Below are 20296 nucleotides of genomic sequence, written 5' to 3' on the forward strand. Positions count from 1 at the left end.
GAGAGAGAAGGAAAAAAAAAGGGACGCCCAGGGAGCATCTGCGAATTGCTTTCCTCGCACGGAGGCGCACCGGCCACTGCTCGCTCTTTTTTTTGTTTTGTTATTCCTCTCATCTCCCAGTGGGAAGGAAGAAACTAATTAGGGAACAGCGGGGGGTTTGCATTTTTGTCCACCTGTCTGCCAGTTAAAGGAAGGATGAGCTTCTAGCACTTGCAGAACTTTCAGAGAGAGGAGGAATTTGGGGTCGTTATAGGGACCCAGGTGGCGCTGTGGTTAAACCACTGAGCCTAGGGCTTGCTGATCAGAAGGTCGGCGGTTCGAATCCCTGTGAAGGGGTGAGCTCCCGTTGCTTGGTCCCAGCTCCTGCCAACCTAGCAGTTCGAAAGCACGTCAAAAAATGCAAGTAGATAAATAGGAACCGCTAAAGCCGGAAGGTAAACGGCGTTTTCATGTGCTGCTCTGGTTTGCCAGAAGCGGCTTTGTCATGCTGGTCACATGACCTGGAAGCTATACGCCGGCTCCCTCGGCCAATAATGCGAGATGAGCGCGCAACCCCAGAGTCGGTCACGACTGGACCTAATGGTCAGGGGTCCCTTTACCTTTACCTATGGTTCATAACACCAGATTTCCTACTTGTAGTAAGTTTCTTTTATTTTTAGAACCTGAGATGGGAAACAAAAATTGGGTTATGAGCTATAACCCCCAGATTTCTATTATTATTGCTGCCGCTGCTATTTTCTTTTTAAAAAGAGTAACACACACACACACACACACACACACACACACACACACATATATATATATATATATATATAGAGAGAGAGAGAGAGAGAGAGAGAGAGAGAGAGAGAGAGAGAGAGAGAGAGAGAGAACTTTCTAGCCTTTGTAGAACCTGAGATAGAAGAGAAAATGGGGTTTGTGGACATGGGGGCAACTGCCTCCCCGCAGATAAACCCTAATCCAAGATCCATTGGTTTTGAATTTTCTTTTTTTAAAATAACTTCTAGCATTTGTAGAATCTGAGATATGAAGCAAGATGTGCAGGCACTATTCATCCTTTTTTGTGGCGGGGGTGAGGGAGAGGAGAAATTAGCCTGTTTCCCACTTTCATTGTTTGATTTTAGTCCACCCACACACCCCTTCCTGGAAATAAAACAAGCAGATCCCATGTTAAGGACTCCAGGGGTGCACCCCTCAGTCCACCGACAAGTAAGAAAGTATATTTGTGTGACACTGAAGACACCCAAACCCACAAATATTTATGTTTACCCAGGAATTCCTTTGATCTCTTTGCCCTGAGTCTCTTGTCTGAGTCACAGTGTTGCTTTATTTAGTGGGATTGTTTTATGATGTGTTTCAGTTATGGATGCTTATATTTTAATGTGTTTGGCTCCAGGCCCACCCACCTTTTTATCCTTGCCAGGACTCAGCCCTGGAAACCCCACTTAAAGAAGCAGTAGTAATCTTTATTTATATTGAGCTGTGCTCCTATGTGCATCCAACCTGGGAACAAGCCCCTTGAAAACAGTGAAGCTATCTTCCGAGTAAAGACACCCATGATTAACAAATCTATTGTGGGAACTGTTTTCTGGACATGTGCAGAACCTACTACAGGAAGGACTGATAACAGCGTGACTCTTACTGTTTTCCTCTTGCTTGCAACTCCCAGAAAGAAAGAGAGAGGCTTAGAATTAAGTGTGCCTTTACCACGGCTGCGGTAAATGCTGTAAATAATTGCTACTAATTATGCTTTTATGACCTGTCAAGTAAACAAGAACTTGGCCAAAGCTTTATGGAATCCATGAGTGTTTTATTGGCTTCTGTGTGAAGCTCAACTTTCATTAAAAGCTTCCAGGAATTGTGCCGAGACGTAACTCTGCTTGATCACACATGTAGTAAAAGTGTGCTGGACTGCATCTTTTGTCATTACCAACTGAACTGTCCTACATCCCGGGTCTGGTGCTCACAACAGGCACAACCTGCTTGCAACAGGTTGCTGCATACTTCTTGAATCATGATTTCCCATGGGAATTAAAAGCTCAGTTCCTTATATTTAGGAAATAGGCAAATCTATGGATTGGAAGGGCCAGTCCAGCCTTAATTTTGGCCTAACTGCTCTTATCTTGGTGTTTGCCCTCTGTATGTATGTTTGTGAGAGAGAGCGCATGTGCATGATATCATTTGAACCAAGGGTGCTTCCAGACCACCTGTCAATTGAGCATTCATCCTTATTTGTTGGTGGTGGGGAGGTCAGATGATGTGCCAAGCAAGTGTTGCCCACGCTCTCCCCTCACCTCCCTTATTGCAAAAAGTCTGGTCCTGTTGGAGGAAGCAGGTTTGTTGTGCAAGACATTTTTTACCACATCCAGCTTACCATTATCCATGGTTCTTACATTCCAGGTTCCTATGCAATATTTTTCTTTACAGCATCGGACTTTCCTTTCGCTTCCAGGCATATCCGCAACTGAGCGACCTTTCGGCTTTGGCCCAGCCGCTTCATCAGCTCTGAATCTACTTGTACTTGTCCTCCGCTCTTCCTCAGTAGCATGTTGGACGCCTTCCGACCTGAGGGGCTCATCTTCCAGCGTCATAACTTTTATATGCCTGTTGTCTTTGTCCATGGAGTTTTCTTGGCAGGGATACTGGAGTGGCTTGCCAGTTCCTTCTCCAGGTGGATCACGTTTAGTCAAAACTCTCCACTATGACCTGTCCATCTTGGGTGGCCCTGCATGTTATTCAAGCCCCTTCGCCATGACAAGGCATTGATCCATGAAGGGGCAAGACATCCCAGGCAACTTTAATTGCACAGCTTGAATTTGCCGGAATGTGGTTTGAAGTAGCAGCTCAGAACCATTCCTCCATGCTGTCACAGGCTCCCAGCTAAGGTCTGGCACAATGTGGAGCCTCGTGAGAATCTCTGGTGTGGTGGGCATTGTGGTCCATAGGAGACCATGCAGTACATGGCAAAGGAGACTGATGCAGATGAGAAGCTGTTGTCTCATGTGAGGTGGGACATCAGTATCTTATTCAGGGACCACCTGGGTGGAAGACACAGCCCTGTCCCCATCAGAGGGTGAGTCTCCTGCAGTAACTCCATCTCCCCAGCCTCACAGACTTTGCCTGTCACACTCTGTATCTTGTCAGCCTTGAAAGCTTCAGTCTGGCTGCAGCTGAATATCTCCCTGTTGCTGCTGCAGAAGGGGGGACCTTCTATTAATTTACAACGCCCTAAACAATGTGGGACGCAGGTGGCGCTGTGGGTTAAACCACAGAGCCTAGGGCTTGCTGATCAGAAGGTCGGCGTTTCGAATCCCTGCGACGGGGTGAGCTCCCATTGCTTGGTCCCAGCTCCTGCCAACCTAGCAGTTCGAAAGCACGTCAAAGTGCAAGTAGATAAATAGGTACCGCTCCAAGCGGGAAGGTAAACGGTGTTTCTGTGCGCTGCTCTGGTTCGCCAGAAGTGGCTTTGTCATGCTGGCCACATGACCTGGAAGCTGTACGCCGGCTCCCTTGGCCAATAACGTGAGATGAGCGCTGCAACCCCAGAGTCAGTCACGACTGGACCTAATGGTCAGGGGTCCCTTTACCTTTAAACAATGTAGGTTCAGGGCACCTCCACCCTTGTATCCCAGCTCGATCATTGAGATCGTCTGCAGGCATGTCACTGGTCATTCCCTGGGATGGTGAGGCTCATTTGACAACAGAAAGAAACTTAAGGCCTACTCCTGTGGAACACCTTGCCACTAGAGATTCAGCAGGCGCCTAATGTGCCAACTTTCAAAACTTTTTCAATTCTGCCAGACTTATATGCAGGCAATAAAGAATACAATGGTTAATTGATGTCAGTTTTTAACTTTTAAAATGTGGTTTTCCCTGCATGGTTTTATGTATTTCTGTAGCAAACTGTGTTGCTTTTTCTTTAATAATAATAATAATAATAATAATAATAATAATAATAATAATTTATTATTTATACCCTACCCATCTGGCTGAGTTTCCCCAGCCACTCTGGGCAGCTTCCAACAGAACATAAAAATACAATAATCTATTAAACATTAAAAGCTTCCCTAAAAAAGGCTGCCTTCAGATGTCTTCTAAAAGTCTGGTAGTTGTTTTTCTTTTTGACATCTGGTGGGAGGGCATTCCACAGGGCGGGTGCCACTACCAAGAAGGCTCTCTACCTGGTTCCCTGTAACTTGGCTTCTCATAGTGAGGGAACCACAAGAAGACCCTTGGCACTGGACCTCAGTGTCCGGGCAGAACGATGGGGGTGGAGACGCTCCTTCAGGTATACTGGACCGAGGCCGTTTAAGGCTTTAAAGGTCAGCACCAACACTTCGAATTGTGCTCGGAAACATACTGGCAGCCAATGCAGGTCTTTCAAGACCAGTGTTATGTGGTCTCAGCCGCCGCTCCCAGTCACCAGTCTAGCTGCCGCATATAAACAGCAGTCTATAATTTTTTTTTCATATTTATATCCCACCCTTCATCATAAGATCCCAGGGCAGTTCACAGAATAAATGAATGAATTCATTTTTATGAATGAATGAATGAATATTGCTGTTGCCTTCCATTTGAGCTCTTCCATTGTCCAGTCTATGCTTACCTTCACTGAACACTGGAAGTTCCCATGGGATTTCCCTTAGAGCAGCTGTGGGGGACTTGTTTTCCTCCAATCCCATCAGCTGCATCCAGGAATGTCCATGATGGAGGGTGATGGGATGCTCCCCATCTCTGCTTTAGTGGACAGAGAACAGCTTGCAGGCTCAGAAGGACCAGCAAAGTCTGGCCGGCAAGTGCTGACATTGGGACCTGCCATTTTAATTGCCCCACAATGCCTCTGAGCCCCTGACATAGCGTTGCTCCAGAGCCACTCCACATTGGGGGCCGAGAGGCACTGCGTGGAAAGTAAGATGGGCTTTGCCCCCTTACTTTGGATGCCCCCTTACGATGGGTAAGTAATTAATAAATGTCTGGAATAATGAATGCCGAGCCCGATTGTAGTATGAACAACGATCCTCATGTTGGGCAGGCCTTAAAAGACAAAGCAGAAGATGACAGCGGAGTCATTTCACTTTTTCTTTTTCTTTTAATTGATTGCAATGCAAACAGGCATAAGTATTTTTCTTTTTAATTCCATAAAACCAGAAGATCCGAACTATACAGAAAGAAGGTGCATGCTTTAGAACAGTGTGGATACCTCGCAAACAAGAACAGCAGTCAGTCCATGAAGAAAGGTGCTGAGCATATTGTACAAACGGCAGAGACTTGGCAGCATCAAGAGCTCGGAGGTAAAGGAACGTAAAATGTTTCCGGCCGCTTAAAGCACTGATAGGATTAAATATGACCTGCCCGCCCCCCACCCTCCAAATTATGATACATTTGTGTGGTGTTCAAAATGAACCAGGGTGCCCATCCAGACCAAGGAATGCAACTGTAATTTGTTCATCCGTTGTTTATTAATGGCAGTGATGATGATGATGATGATAATAATAACAATAATAATAATAATAATAATAATAATAATAATGGCACAGTGACACAAGGGAGCTGAGCTGAAGAATAGGGAGAGGAAATTGATCACATTAGCAGGTGCTTGGGAAACCTGTACATATTCAGGATTGTACTCACCCATATTATATCATTGCCCTACACAGGCAAATGCATTTTTGTTCTTGTTTGAACCAGAGGACACTTAGGTCTAAGTTAACCTGCTGAAGCCAATGGGAGGGAGCAGAGGAGAGTTTTCCCATACAATATACAGGGTTCATTCAATAGCCTGGGTTAGGGTACAGATTTCTGTTTCAGTCTGTACCATCTCTGCATGGGAACATTTCTGTTTCAACCCGCAACCCCTTTGCACTGGAACATGTGGATTGGGGAAAAAAATGAAATGTGCACACTGCCACTGCATTGTAATGCTTGATTTCTACCACTAGGTGTTGACATAGCGCGCTGCGCACAGCTCAGAAACAGCACCTCGTGACAAAACAAGCACCAACTCATAGAACAAAGACCCCCCCTTGAAAACGGCTGTTCTCTCGTTTGTTTTGTGTAGCAGCGGCCTGGAAAACCTCTCCCGTGAGATGAAACTGCACTTTTCTTTTCTACAAACAAGTAGCAGAGCAAGGAAAGGGGGCTTTCACTGAAAAGGGACTAGAGCAAAGTGTGGCTGGTTGCTTTTTTTGTTTTCCTTTTCTGAGGGGAGCAGAATGGAGCAGACAAAATCCAAGAGGTTCAATGGTAATGTTTCCAATGTGTTTCAATAACCTTCTTCAGGGGAACTTGTTCAGCTTTCACAAATGGCACCGTCTCTTTGAGCATCGCCTGCCGTGGCGTGTTGTTCAACGTGGGTGTTGAGCAAACTGAGCCATTTGTGGGCTTATTGCTGCCCCTCCTTATGATCTGGCCGTGTTGCAATTTCTCCCACTTTTGGCAGGTTGCTTTTTCAGCCTCTCGAGAGACCGGCGAGCCACGTGGGATACAAACAAGGTCAAACAAATGTTCACGTGCCTTTGCATGTTGACTCACAAACAATAAGCTGGCTGGCACTCCGGACTTCCAGTTGCACTCACCCATCTTAAAAGTGGGGTGGGGGGGATCCTTTTGGCAGCTGAGTGTGTGTGTGGGTCACCTGATGTGGGAAAACAATGCGACGCTATCACAGTGCGGTGGTTCCGTTCTATTCTTTTGCGAGGCAAGAGGCTGCGTTTGTTATTTGATCGCAAAGGCATGGCATAACCAAGACTTTGTGTCTGTGGGATGCATGGGATTTTGGACTGAGCCAGAATGTGGGAGATTCTCGCCATGCCGAGTTAGACTAGAGGAGGGTTGGGGGTACCTGCGACCCCTCTGGGTGTCGCTGGACTCCAACTCCCACCATCCTTGACCTTTGGCCATGGTAGCTGGGACTGATGGGAGTTGGAGTCCAGAGACATCCGCAAGGCCCCCCCCCGTTTCCCACCCCTGTGCTAAGGATTCCAGCCATCAGCCACCTGGTTGTACCAGTTTTGCCACTATGCTTACAAATCAATGTAATCCTTGTCTACTCAGAAGGAAGTTCCCATGGGCCATCTTACTTCTAGGTGTGCATAGCAGGGGTGGGGAACCTCTGGCCTAGGGTCCACACACAGCCCTCCAAGTCTCTCTCTGGCATTTGAGACTCTCCCCAGGAATTGCTCCTCACTCCATGAGTCTTTCCCCCTGCCTTGAAGTCTCTGTTGCTGCCTCCTGCTTCTCTGCATGGAGGTCACAGAAGGGTGTGTGAGCATGAGCAGAAAGTAGCTTACTATGCAAAGGGAAAATCTGCATATGTTGCTCCACCCACCTTCGCCCCTGGCTCCGCCCACCATGTGGGGCCCCCAGAAAGTTGCCAAACAAGGAATGCGGCCCTCGGGCTAGAAAATATTTCCACATCTCTGGTGCATAAGACGGCAGCATGAATCAAACCAGGGGGCCTAAACCCAACCAGGGTTTCGTCATGGCTCTGATGTTGTTACCAACGAGAGCAATGTGTCCCGTTCAAAAAGCACATGCTTGGGGCCCCAAGGAAACTGCTGCCTTGCTCTGCCAATCTCATGGTCAAATGTCTATAAGCTTCAAGGAGTCTTAAGGTGGGCAAAAGGAATTCACAGTCGACCTTTGGGGAAGGGCTGTAGCTCAGTGGCAGAGGTCCAAGGTTCAATCCCCCAATGGCCTCTCCAGGGAGGGCTAGCAGAAAACCCTGCTTGAAACTCTGGAGAGCCTCTGCCGGCCAGTGTAGACCATGCTGAGCTAGATGGACCGTTGCTCCGAATCAGAATAAGGCAGCCTCTAGCATCTTACAAATGCTGAGAACTTGTGACAGGCGCCAGGCCCCTGCCTTGGCAGCTCCCCAGGTTGTCCTTTTTGCACAAAGCAAAAGGAAACGCCAAGCGAAAGAGCACAGAGTTTTTGGCACTGACAGCAAAACCCTTCAATGAGAAGGCAGTAGTTTAGGATCCAGCTGTTTCCTGCTGGAAGTAATTCAGCTTTTTACTGCTGGGAGATCCATCTATCTCCCTAGGGAGGAAGGGGATGTCCTGGGTTTATTCTGAGACTAGAAAAGCAGTGTGGATGGAGCAAGAGATCTATCAGAATAGTCAATCATTTTCTGTAACTGGAGAACTCTAGAAGCCATCAGAAAGAGTTCGTGAATGTAGTCTGCCTGTTCCTTCCTGGGTCCTCTTTGGCCTTCGTCTGTTGCAAAGATGGGCAACCTGTGGCCCACCTGATGGTCTTGGATAGGGGTCAGCACACTTTTTCAGCAGAGGGCCAGTCCACTGCCCCTCAGATCTTGTGGGGGGGCCCGACTATATTTTGAAGGAAAAAATGAACGAATTCCTATACCCCACAAATAACACAGAGATGCATTTTAAATAAAAGGACACTTTCTACTCATGTAAAAACACCAGGCAGGCCCCACAAATAACCCAGAGATGTATTTTAAATAAAAGGACACATTCTACTCATGTAAAAACAGGCTGATTCTGCAAGCCTGATTTAGAAGGCGATTGGGCTGGATCCAGCCCCCGGGCCTTAGTTTGCCTACCCATGGTCTTGGACATGGTGTTGGGCAAATATGTCATTTTTTGTTTTTCTCTGTTTCTCATGTTTTTCTATGTTAAATTAGATCCCCCCACGTTACCATCTCAGCTTGTGATTTTGTTGTTGTTGTTCTCATGAAAATTCACCAGAATTTTAGTGCAAATTTCTCCTAACAAGTCTGCATTTTCTCCCAACACACACATTTTTAAGCAAAGTAATTCCCCCTAATGCAATGCATTTTGCGTATGTTACTTTTGCTAATATATGCGTTTGTATGCACACTGTACGCTAGTGTATGCGTGAGAAAGGCATTCAAAAATTGCCATCAGCCCCAGCCTGAATGGGAAATTGGCAGAATATGATGGGAGTCATAGCTCATCAACACCTGGAGGACCACAGATTCCCCATCTCAGTTCTATGGTTCTACAAAAGTGATCCTTTGGTAGCATCCTCATTCTTTTCCTTTCTCTCTCCCTCTGTCTGAGGAGTAAATGAAAAAGCACATCGCATGAACAAGGGAAACCTTCTTGGATTCCTAATAGTGTATTCATATCCTTAGCAGTGTTTTAGCCACAATGCCTGATGACCCACAGTTGCTTCCTGGCAGTCTGTTGGTTACAGCCCACCTAGCTTGCCATTTCCAGCTGTGTCGCTGACTTTGTGACCATTGGATCGGTGCTCAAACACGTTGCGGAAGGTGCAGGGAAGGGAGCAGGGAGGCTGGGGCAGTGCATCACGTTAAGAGGCTGCGCAAGTATGCCGTACGAAGGTGCGACCGTTATCTGTGCAACGGAGGCCAGTTCCACCTTGTATGCAAGGACCGAGGGGCTGCACAAGAACAAAGCCACAGGAGGAGCTGCCCGCCATACTTCCCCTCCTCCCCACTGCCAGATTGCAGGAATGAAAGGGGCAGCGGCAGGAGGGGACAGGGGAGAGGGTGACCCACTGCTTGAAGCAAATCATGCTAGGCAGAGATTTTGGCAAACAGACAAGAGCGGCGATTCTGCGTTCCTCTGCCGCGTAACTCAACAGCAACTGACCGTGACCCTCCAAACCCACCCCAGAACACGCACGCACACACACACACGCACACACACAAAATGCAGATGACGACCACTAGGGTGGTGGTTTCATGCAGCCATGAAGACGGCCTCGTCATGAACGAGCGGAGAAGTTGTGTGTCTTTGCCGGAGCTGCTTGCAGGTTGCGTTCAAAGCCATCGCGCCACAGTGGGAGATTCCAGAGAAGGTCACACGGAAGGGAAATAAAACTGCCACAGGACGCGAGAAGAGGGTGGCGGTGTGGAGGGGAGAGAAATATCGCCAGCATTGTCCCTCCGTCTCTTCCTCCGTCGCTTATCCAAGCGTCAACAACACATCCTTCAGGACACAACAATAGGACGAGACACAGACGAGCGTTTGTTGTTGTGGGCCTGGCGGAAGTCCCTGGAGGAAAGGAGCGGATGCGGGCGTGTCAGTACAAGGTCCAGACCCCTCTCCTTTTTGAGGGCTGGAGAGCGGAGCAGCTGGAGCTGCCGCGGTTTGGCCTGGCTCGGCCTCCTGCCTCGGGCAACGCGACGCGGTCACGTTTAGGAACAAAACACCCTGCAAAAAAGCCGTCGGTTAGAGCTGAGAGCACACATGCAAGGTAAGGCATGTAAAAAAAGCATCGCCCCCTCCACTCGACTTCGCGTGCATTTCGTTCGCCCTTCGCAAGTTATGCATTCCCTGGCTTAAATGCCATCCTTTCATTAGTTGGGCAGAAAACATCGTACGCAAAGTGTTCTGGGAACTGTGGTTTATTAAGGAACTGGGAACTGCAGCATTGTAAGGGGTAAGTTCTCGGGAGTATTTGGGAGACGAGATGTGCTTTAAATGCACTTTAAATGTATGGTGTTGAATGTGACCTAAGCCATAGTTTGGCTTACTACGATGCGTGAACCAAACCATAGGCTTAGCTCCTAAGTTTAATTCACGGAATAAGCCTTTCTTGCCTGCCTCTTCCTTCTGCAGTCGAAGGCCCACAAATCCCCAGCACCCTTAACAAACTACAGCTCCCAGGATTCTTCAGGGGAAGCAGCAACAGCTAAAGCGGTATAAATCTGCTTTAAATGTATGTTGCGAATGCTGCGGCAACTTAGCTATGTGGCAAAGAAAAGCCTCTTTGAATGGCCGGTACCATTTCTGGACAGTAGGTGGCAGGGTTGGGTTGGGATTAGGCCAGCTGGTGCCACCAGCTCAGCAGAAGGCACAAAATATTACAACAGTAGATCTCATTCCCTTCTCACTGCCGTGGACCACTAGAAAATAGCTGAGGGTGCCTTGGAGGATCGCTTAATGTGGAGAGAGAGAGCATAGCTCAGGGGTTGAGCGTCCGCCTTGCATGCTGAAGGTCCCAGGTTCAATCCCAGCATTGCCAGATAAGGCTAGGATTGTCCCCTGCCTTAAACCCTGGAGAACTTCTGCCATTCATTGCAGACAACACTGAAGTAGATGGACCAAGGCTCTGACTCAGCACAAGGCAGCTTTTTATGTTCCTAGCTCTAGTTGAACGGGATGGATAGCAGGCAATGGGAGGGGCAGAGTGGAGGCTGACCTACTAGGGCAGGCATTCCCAACCTTCGGCCCTCCAGATGTTTTGGACTACAATTCCCATCATCCCTGACCACTGGTCCTGTTAGCTAGGGATCATGGGAATTGTAGGCCAAAATATCTGGAGGGCCACAGGTTGGCAGTGCCTGTATTAGGGCAAATGGGAGTCTCAGTATCACCCTTACAGAACTTAAAGGTAAAGGTAAAGGGACCCCTGACCATTAGGTCCAGTCATGACTGACTCTGGGGTTGCGGCGCTCATCTCGCATTATTGGCCGAGGGAGCTGGTGTACAGCTTTCAGGTCATGTGGCCAGCATGACTAAGCTGCTTCTGGCAAACCAGAGCAGCACACGGAAACTCCGTTTACCTTCCCGCTGTAGTGGTACCTATTTATCTACTTGCACTTTGACGTGCTTTTGAACTGCTAGGTTGGCAGGAGCAGGGACCGAGGAACGGGAGCTCACCCCATTGCGGGGATTCGAACCGCCGGCCTTCTGATCGGCAAGCCCTAGACTCTGTGGTTTAACCCACAGTGCCACCCGTTACAGAAATTAGCAGGTAGGAAATGGTGACTAGAACTCTGCCTATCTTTAGCTCTGGCGCCACCTGCTGTTAGCTCCCCTAAGTTCTGCCCCACCATTCCCAATGGACACCAGCCACCACTGCCAGGGCTATTTACTCCAACTTGTCAGTAGCTTCCCAGGGTCTTTCTCCAGATCAGGGGTGGGGAAACACCTTTCCAGCGTGAGGGCCGCATTCCTTTCTGGGCATGAGAACCTAAAAGAGCCTGTGCTGGATCAGCCCAGCACCCCGTTCTCCCTGCGGAAGAGTGGGAAACCAGCAAGCAGGAACCCAAGTGCAAGAGCACAGGATCCCAGTTTTCAGAAGCGCTGCTTCCTCCAGCTGCAACCCTCCTGGTGGGTGTGGCCAGAGGGGGAAGTGGGCGGAGCAACAAATGCAAATTTCACCTTGCATGCAGTAGGCTTGTTTCTGCTCACACCCCTCTCTCCAGGCAAGCGAGAAGCATTTATCAGAGTCCGAGGGGTGTGTTCAGGCCAGGCAAAAAAAGGCCAGGTCTCCTGAGGGGTGCGGCCTATTTGGGGGAAGTTCTGAGGGCTGGGCAGAGCAGCCGGGAGGGCTACATTTGGCCCCTGGGTTTGAGGCTCCCCACCCCCCACCCCGGTTTTAATCAGCAATCCCAGGGATGGAACTTCTGCATGCGGAGCTTAGAGGCTCAACATGCCTGCTCCCCGGTGATCCCCACCCACTCTTGGCAGGTAGCTCGAGTGATGGCGTCAACCGAATGAGAAAAGGGATTCTCTCGCCCAGCCCACACGTTTCTGGGGAAACAAAAGCACCGGTTTGAAAAGGGAAGGAAGCCAGCGGGCCCGACTCACTCGTCCGTGTCTTTCTTACTCTCCTCAATGTGTGCAATCGACTCGGACCGGAGGCGGTTCGTTACTTCGTACGTGCGCAAGGTGACTCCAAATATATCCTCGTGGTAGCGGTTGTCATCCTGCGGGGCGCGGGGTAGGCCGGGTGGGAAGGAGGAGGAGAAAAACCAATGCACGGTTAATTTCAGGAGTGTAGAGTCGGAAGGGACCCCGTGGGTCATCTAGTCCAACCCCGCTGCAATGAAGGAAACCCTGAAAGATGGCCCTCCACCCTCTGTGGAGAAACTTCCAAGGGAAGGGAGCCCACCACCCTCCAAGGTTGCCCACTGCACCGTCAAACGGTTCCCCTGACCGCCAGGAAGTTCTTCCTAATGTTTAACCCGAATCTCTTTTCTTGTACAGTTGTACCTTGGTTCTCGAACACAATGCGTTCCGAGAGTCCATTTGAGTCCCAGAACGATTCGAAAACCAAGGCGTGGTTTCCAATTGGCTGAAGGAGCTTCCTGCGGTCAACCGGAAGCTGCGGAAGCCGTGCTGGACATTCGGCTTCTGAAAATTTCTTGAAAACCGGAACACTCGCTTCCGGTTTTCAATCGTTCAGGAGCCGAAACACACGAGTTCCAAGGCGTTTGGCAACCAAGGTACGAATGTAAAGTCAGAATCTCCTTTCTTACAAGAGGAGACAGCAAAGGGTTACTATAATGGGCGTGGGAACTTAAAACATCCCAAGGGCCGGATTCTCTTCTGTTTAAGCTTCCGGGGACCTCACATGCCAGTGGAAAAGCTGATTCTTTTTCTTTGGTCGGTGTGGCAGGCTATTGTCCACGCACCTCTCTCTCAAACACCTCTCTTTATATCTCCACCCGGGGAACAATGAAGCATTATAAGGACTTGAGGACAAATCCCGGCCAGCGAGGCAAGGCAAGCGAAGGGGATGTTCTGGGGAAAGAGGGTGCGTGGCCTTGACAGTCTGGATGCAAAGGAGGGGAAGGAGACAGCAGCTGGGGGGGGGACCCCCCCAAAGGGAGAAGGCTCAGAGCCAAGTGCTTGGTGGTGGCATGGCAATGAGGGAGAAGAGGAAGGTTCTCAAAGTGGGTGCTACTGCCTCCGGGGGGGGGGGCAGTGGGATTACATAGGGGGGCCCGCTAAAATTCAAGGGGACCCGTGCTGGTTTTTCAATTGTAAGCTCCTTGCGCAGGGACCTTGCAAAATCACCAGGGGCAGTGATGGAGGCGGGGCCTGTGTTTGGGACCCGACTGATTTCAGCTCCGAATGCTGGCAGGGTGCCTGACGCCACAGGCTGCCCCCACGGCATGCTGCGTGGTTGTGGTGGTGGTGGTGCTCACCCGTAGCTTGCTAATGAAAGCACTGGCTTCCTCTGCCGTCAGCTTGCCCTGAAGCCTCCCGATGCTCTGGACGGTCTTGAGGACGTCCCCAGCCATCGTGACATCACCGCACACATAGAGGTGTCCCCCCTGCTCCTTCAACGCCTTGTAGACGGTTCCCGCCAGCTGCTCCTGAAGGATGTCCTGCACGTATTTCTATGGGAAGGGAAAGCGGACAGCAATGGGGTGTGTGTGTGTGTGTGTGTGTGTGTTTGCTGTCATGTTGCGGAAGAAGGCTCCCATCCTTGCAGCACAGCACCCCCTGCAGGCGGGCCAATGAACTGCAGAGCTGACCCCATAGAGGAAGGGAGGAGGGGTAGGGGCAACCTGTATATTTTGCTGTTGACTGTGATTATGCCACATATTCGGTAGGTTCAATATCCTCCTATACAGTCCTCGCAAGATTCGGGCTTAGTAAGGCATGGAAAAGAGTGTCATCTGGGTTGCATCTTAAAGCAAGCCAACCTAATTCACGCTTCCTATACTGCCACACGGATCAGAATGCAATTTTCCTCAAGATTTTACGCTTCTCTGAATTTTGAAATGCAGCTTTTGGCTTAAAAAAAAAAGTGCACCAAATGCATTTTAAACACCTCTGTGTTGTTATGGTTTTGTTTTGTTTTTTTAAAGGAATGCATGCTTTCAGATAAAGTACGTATTTAAAGAGGAATCTTTGCACACGTATTTTTAGACAACGATATAAATAATAACACCTCATTTATCTCTTTAACCAATTTGTGGACTGCTTTGCAGCACAAAGCCTCCACAGTGGTATATATGGTAAAAACAGAACAAAACCTAAAAAAAATGCAAGTTCTAAAAACCATGATAGCGGTTTAGAAAACTAAAACCATTCACACAACTCTAAAAACTACAAAGACCCTCCCGCCCTCTACAAAACTGATCTTCCATAAATGATCGGGTTATATCTCAAGGTAAAGCTGCCTAAACAAAAATGTCTTCAGAAGGAGCTCAAGGTAGCAGACATTGTTCTCCCCTTCCTCACTATATCTACACAACAGCCCTTTGAGGTAGATTAGGCTGGGAGACAGTGACCAACGCATGATTCAGAGGAGGGCAATGGAGATATTCAGTGGTTTGGGAAACAAACCCTTATTTTTTAATGACTTCACACATCCCATCTTTACTCCAATGCAGGTGGTGTACGTGGTTCTCCTTCCCCACTTATTTTATTCTTACAACAACCCTGTGAAGTAGGTTAGCCTGAGAGTCAGTGACTCTGCCCCAATGTGATCCAGTGACCTTCATGGCTGAGTGTGGATTTGAACCCTGGTCTCCCAGGTCCTACAGTAGTGTGACACTCTAACCCAGGAGTCAGCAGACTATTTCAGCAGGGGGACGGTCCACTGCCCCTCAGACCTCGTGGGGCGCCCGGACTATATTTTGAAAAGAAGAAGAACAAATTCCTATGCCCTACAAATAACCCAGAGATGCATTTTAAATAAAAGCACACATTCTACTCATGTAAAAACGTGCTGATTCCCAGGCCATCCGCGGGCTGGATTTAGAAGGAAATTGGGCCGAATCCGGTCCCCTGGATTTAGTTTGCCTACCCATGCTCTAACCACTACACCACACTGCCTCTCACGGATTAAAGCAGAAACAGGATGGAACGGACTGATGAATGAACATGTGAGTGAAATCCGTTAGAACCATAGAATTGCAGAAGGGGACCCAAGGGGTCATCTAGCTCAGGAATCACTGCCAATCACAGGTTACCTTTGGTTTGTCTGGCTCACGAGAGTAGGCCGTAAACAGCTCCTTGAAGACACCACTGCTTTTCGCCAGCAAGGTCTCCTCTTTGTAAATGTGGTCAATCTTGGACTGCCGGCAACCAAAGACCAGCATCATGGGGCATGGCTTCAGCCCTGGGGGGACAGATTGAGGAGGTGGTAGGGGAGAATGAAAAACATGTAATGGAATCATAGAACTGTAGAGCAGGAAGAGACCGTGAAGGTCATCTCGTCCAACCCCCTCTAATGCAGGAATCTTTTGCCCAAGGTGGGATTCGAACCCATGACCCTGAGCTTAAGAATCTCCTGCTGTTCTAACTGAGCTCCTAGGTGTGCCAGCAGGAGACAACTAATCCATATAATAAACAAAAAACAACCTGCCATTTCAAAACACAGCCTAAAGAACCACACAAGTGGCCAGACACAAGCAGCGGGTTTCATACCATGCCCAGAGGGAACTTGATGTTCTACAGGTGCAACTCGGGAAATTAGAATATCGTTGAAAAGTGCATTTATTTCAGTAATGCAACTTATTGTTTTTTATTTTTCTTTTAATTTTTACAAATGCTTTCTTTTGGAAATTCCACAGTAATAAAACAAATAGTTACAATAATACAAAAATAAACATCGCTATTACATTTCATTAATTACATTCCATTCATAATTGACCTGCCTAGCGACAAATAATTACAGTTACAACAAATAAAGGCTTGACATATCTTCCTTTGCCTGTCATGCATCTATCTCATATATTGGTTTCACCTTTTAAGTTGCGTTACTGAAATAAATGCACTTTCCGACGATATTCTAATTTTCCGAGATTCACCTGTAGGTGGCAGTGGTAGCTGGTGTCCATTGGGCAGGATGGACACAGAAGGCTGGGAGGCCACCAGTAGGTGGCGCCGCAGCCAACGACAACCAGAGCTAATTCTAGTTTTGCCCTCTTCCCTGCTGAGTGTGGAGGAGACTGAGCAGTAGGAAGATGACAGGCAGTGCCTCCCCTCCCTGGACATCCTTTCTTGTAACATTATAAATCATGGACATCCAATGCCTATCGGAAGCTTAAGGACTTGGGGGCAGCGGGGGGGGGGCAGTACTTTCTCATGCAGCTCATAGCTAAACTATGGAAGTCCCTCCCGCAGGAGGCAGTGATGGCCACCAACTTAGTTGGCAGTAAAAGAGGATTGGGGAAATTCACAGAGAACAAGTCTACTTTATGTTCTGCCTCCATGCTTGAAGGCAGCAATGCTTCTGAATACCAGTTGCTAGAAGCTGTCGGAGGGGAGAGGGCTTTTATGCTCAGGTCCTGCTTGTGGATTTCCGACAGGCATTTGGCTGGCTGCTATGAGAACAGGATGCTGGTGTCAGGCTTCAGGGAATCTGATTCCTCCCACGGTGGGGAGCCAAGAATTAGATAAACAAGGAGAGTTCTTACCAAGTCTTTTATTCAATATTCACAGAGAGGGGCTTTGAAAAGTGCCTCTCTTGCATTAATGGCATTGCTCCGAGTAAAGCCCCACCCCCTCTGTCTCTCCTATTATACATCATCCCTAAGTTGGCAGATCTGTGCTTTCTACCTTTGAGCTTTCTGTTCTCCTACTTTCCATGCCCGCCGGGTTCTGGGAGAATGCTTTCTAAAGACACAGTCTGTCAGCTATCTCCCTCTCCTCCTCCTCCTCCTCCTCCTCCTCCTCCTCCTCCTCCTCCTCCTCCTCCTCCTCCTCCTCCTCCCTGCTCCCCTCCCAATATTTCCCAGCTTTCCCCCTCTGCAGCCTCTGATCTGTGGCCTTCTGCAAACCACTGTTGTAAACCTATACAGTGGTATCTCAGTTTAAGAACAGTCCTGTTTACGAACGATTCGGTTTACAAACTCCGCAAAACCAGAGGTAGTGTCCTGGTTTGTGAACCTTTCCTCGGTCTAAGAACTGAATCCAAACAGTGGAAGGGCACTGGCGGTGCGGAGGCCTCATTAGGGAAAGCGTGCCTTGGTTTAAGAACAGTTTTGGTTTAAGAATGGACTTCAGGAACAGATTAAGTTCGTAAACCGAGGTACCACTGTATTGTCTCCCTCTTCTCCGGGAAAGGCAGGAGAAGGGGAGGTGGGGTCGGTCTCCACCATTCTTCCTCAGTCCAGTCCCTGACATCTGGACTAGATGGGCCACTGGCCTAATCCAGCAGGCAATGTTATTGGGGCTGGTTGCAAGTAGGAAGGCAGACAGGTGAGGGCAGGCGTAGGTTGGCGGGGTAGTGCCCCATTTGCCCTAATGCACCAGCCTCCCTCCACCCAGCCCTGCTCCACTCATGTAGATGACTGGACCTACCTTTGTGTTTGACGTCAAAGAGCCGCTGTTGCCAGAAGCTCCGGAAAGGAGCAATCCCTGTCCCAGGGCCAACCAGGATGCAAGGAACCTGTGGGTCTTGTGGCATGTGGAACCCAGGAGCTCTGCATAAAGGGCGGGGGGAGAAGAGTTCTCTTGTGGTCACACTTTAGCATGTTATTATCATAGAATCATAGAATTGTAGAGTTGGAAGGGACCTCTGAGAGTCATCTGGCCCAATCTTTCCACAGCTGTCCACACTTTTTCAATTTCCCCCATCTTTAAAAGGTAAAGGTACCCCTGACCGTTAGGTCCAGTCGTGAACGACTCTGGGGTTGCGGTGCTCATCTCTCTCTATAAGCCGAGGGAGCCAACGTTTGTCTGCAGACAGCTTCTGGGTCATGTGGCCAGCATGACTAAGCTGCTTCTGGAGAACCAGAGCAGCGCACGGAAACGCCGTTTACTTTCCTTCTGGAGCGGTACCTATTTATCTACTTGCACTTTGACGTGCTTTCGAACTGCTAGGTGGGCAGAAGCTGGGACAGAGCTCACCCGTCGCGGGGATTCGAACCACCATCCTTCTGATCGGCAAGCCCTAGGCTCAGTGGTTTAGACCACAGCGCCACCCGCGTCCCTTACTCCCCCCCCATCTTACCCTCTGACAAAACATGGCACTACTTCGTCCGCCTGTATCCGGTTGAACCAGGAGGAACAGACCCCGTGGTGGATTGGCCCTTCGCCATCTAGGCAAAAACAGAAGGAGGAAGATGGGTCAGGACTGCAGCGGGAACACAAGGCTTGTATCCAACATGCTCTTTGCTCTGCGTGAGTTTTAATGTTCCACGATAGAGGAATTTCAACACAGCAGCTGCACTAGTGGAAACTTATAGCACAACAGATTATGCTTTTTGGGTGTGTGCAACAACATTTCTGCCGGCACAAACATTTCTCTCTCTCTTTTTAAAATAATATTTTATTGATTTCCCCAAATTAACAAAAATAAAACAACAGCAATACAAATTCAAAACCAAACAGAAGAAATAGACTCCCCCCTAGTCCCTTCCTTGGTTCCATTATTTATCAGCAGACCACATGTCCATTGTAAATTTAAAAACCATTCAGATTACTTATTGTCCATTCATAATAAAGTTACAAGTAGTCCTAGAACCCTGCTAATGTATTAACCACCTGTGTACATTGCTTCTGTATATAGGCAATAAAGTCCTTCCAATCTTCCTTAAATTCATTGTCGTCTCTTCCTCTTAGTTTCATTGTCAATTTTGCCAGCAAACATTTCTCAACAGTGGAAAAAGTATATCACTAAGTGACTTTAACTTAATGCTATGGAAATAATAGAATTCTAGAGTAGGAAATGAGAATCAGGGAGCATATAGTCCAACCCCCTGCAATGCCGGAATCTCGGTTAAAGCAGCCATGACAGGTGGCCATCCAATCTCTGCTTAAAAACCTAAAGGGAAGTAGAGTCCACCACCTGCCGAGGGAGACCGCTCCACTGTCGGAACAGCTCTTACTGTCAAAAAGTTCTTCCTGATACTTAGTCAGAATCTCCTTTCTTGTAACTTGAAGCCACTGGTTCGAGTCCTACCCTCCAGAGCAGGAGAAAACAAGCTTGTTCCCTCTTCCATGTGACAGCTCTTGAGATATTTGAAGATGGCTACCATATCTCCATGGTGCTGGAGGAGACTCATGAGAGTGCCATGGACTGCAAGAAGATCGAACCTATCAATTCTGAAGGAAATCAGCCCTGAGTGCTCACTGGAAGGACAGATCCTGAAGCTGAGGCTCCAATACTTTGGCCACCTCATGAGAAGAGAAGAATCCCTGGAAAAGACCCTGATGTTGGGAAAGATTGAGGGCACAAGGAGAAGGCGACAACAGAGGATGGTTTGACAGTGTTCTCGAAGCTACCAACATGAGTTTGACCAAACTGCGGGAGGCGGTGGAAGACGTGGTCTGGTCCATGGGGTCACGAAGAGTCGGACAAGACTAAATGACTAAACAACAACAACCATATCTCCTCTCAGTCTCCTCTTTTCCAGGCTACCCAGCTCTTTCAACCGTTCCTCATAAGGGTTGGTTAAATGCGAATTTTGTAATTAAAAATAAAATAAAAATCCAACTCAAGGTCAAACATAGGAAGCTGCCTCAGACTGATCTATCTTTCCAGTTCAATATTGTCTATGCTGCCTAGTGGTGGCTCCCCAGTATTTCAGACCAGGCCTTAAAACTAGATGGACAGGACATGGCAACTTCCACACACAAAAGCG

The 20296-nt window shown here is 48.4% G+C and overlaps 1 protein-coding gene across 6 annotated transcripts in view; it reads right to left on the reverse strand.

Moving 5' to 3' along the window:
* Window positions 1–5462: 5462 nt before the first annotated feature.
* The window catches only part of NOS1 (nitric oxide synthase 1), a 169029-nt gene continuing 154195 nt past the window's right edge, over window positions 5463–20296 (reverse strand). For 4 of the 6 annotated variants that reach the window (XM_035098441.2, XM_060269289.1, XM_035098442.2 and 1 more), the window contains 6 exons: window positions 18664–18751; window positions 18012–18133; window positions 15677–15825; window positions 13898–14092; window positions 12555–12673; window positions 5463–10010 (listed from right to left, as the gene is read on the reverse strand). In XM_035098441.2, the coding sequence (XP_034954332.2) occupies window positions 9947–10010; window positions 12555–12673; window positions 13898–14092; window positions 15677–15825; window positions 18012–18133; window positions 18664–18751 (737 nt within the window). In that variant the 3' untranslated portion in view covers window positions 5463–9946. Of the gene's footprint in view, window positions 10170–12550; window positions 12674–13897; window positions 14093–15676; window positions 15826–18011; window positions 18134–18663; window positions 18752–20296 lie in introns of those variants that run through there. The other 2 variants (XM_035098445.2, XM_060269288.1) reach the window with 2 other exon arrangements.

Source organism: Zootoca vivipara, chromosome 17 (genome assembly GCF_963506605.1).
Source record: "Zootoca vivipara chromosome 17, rZooViv1.1, whole genome shotgun sequence".
NCBI classification, from domain to species: Eukaryota; Metazoa; Chordata; class Lepidosauria; order Squamata; family Lacertidae; genus Zootoca; species Zootoca vivipara.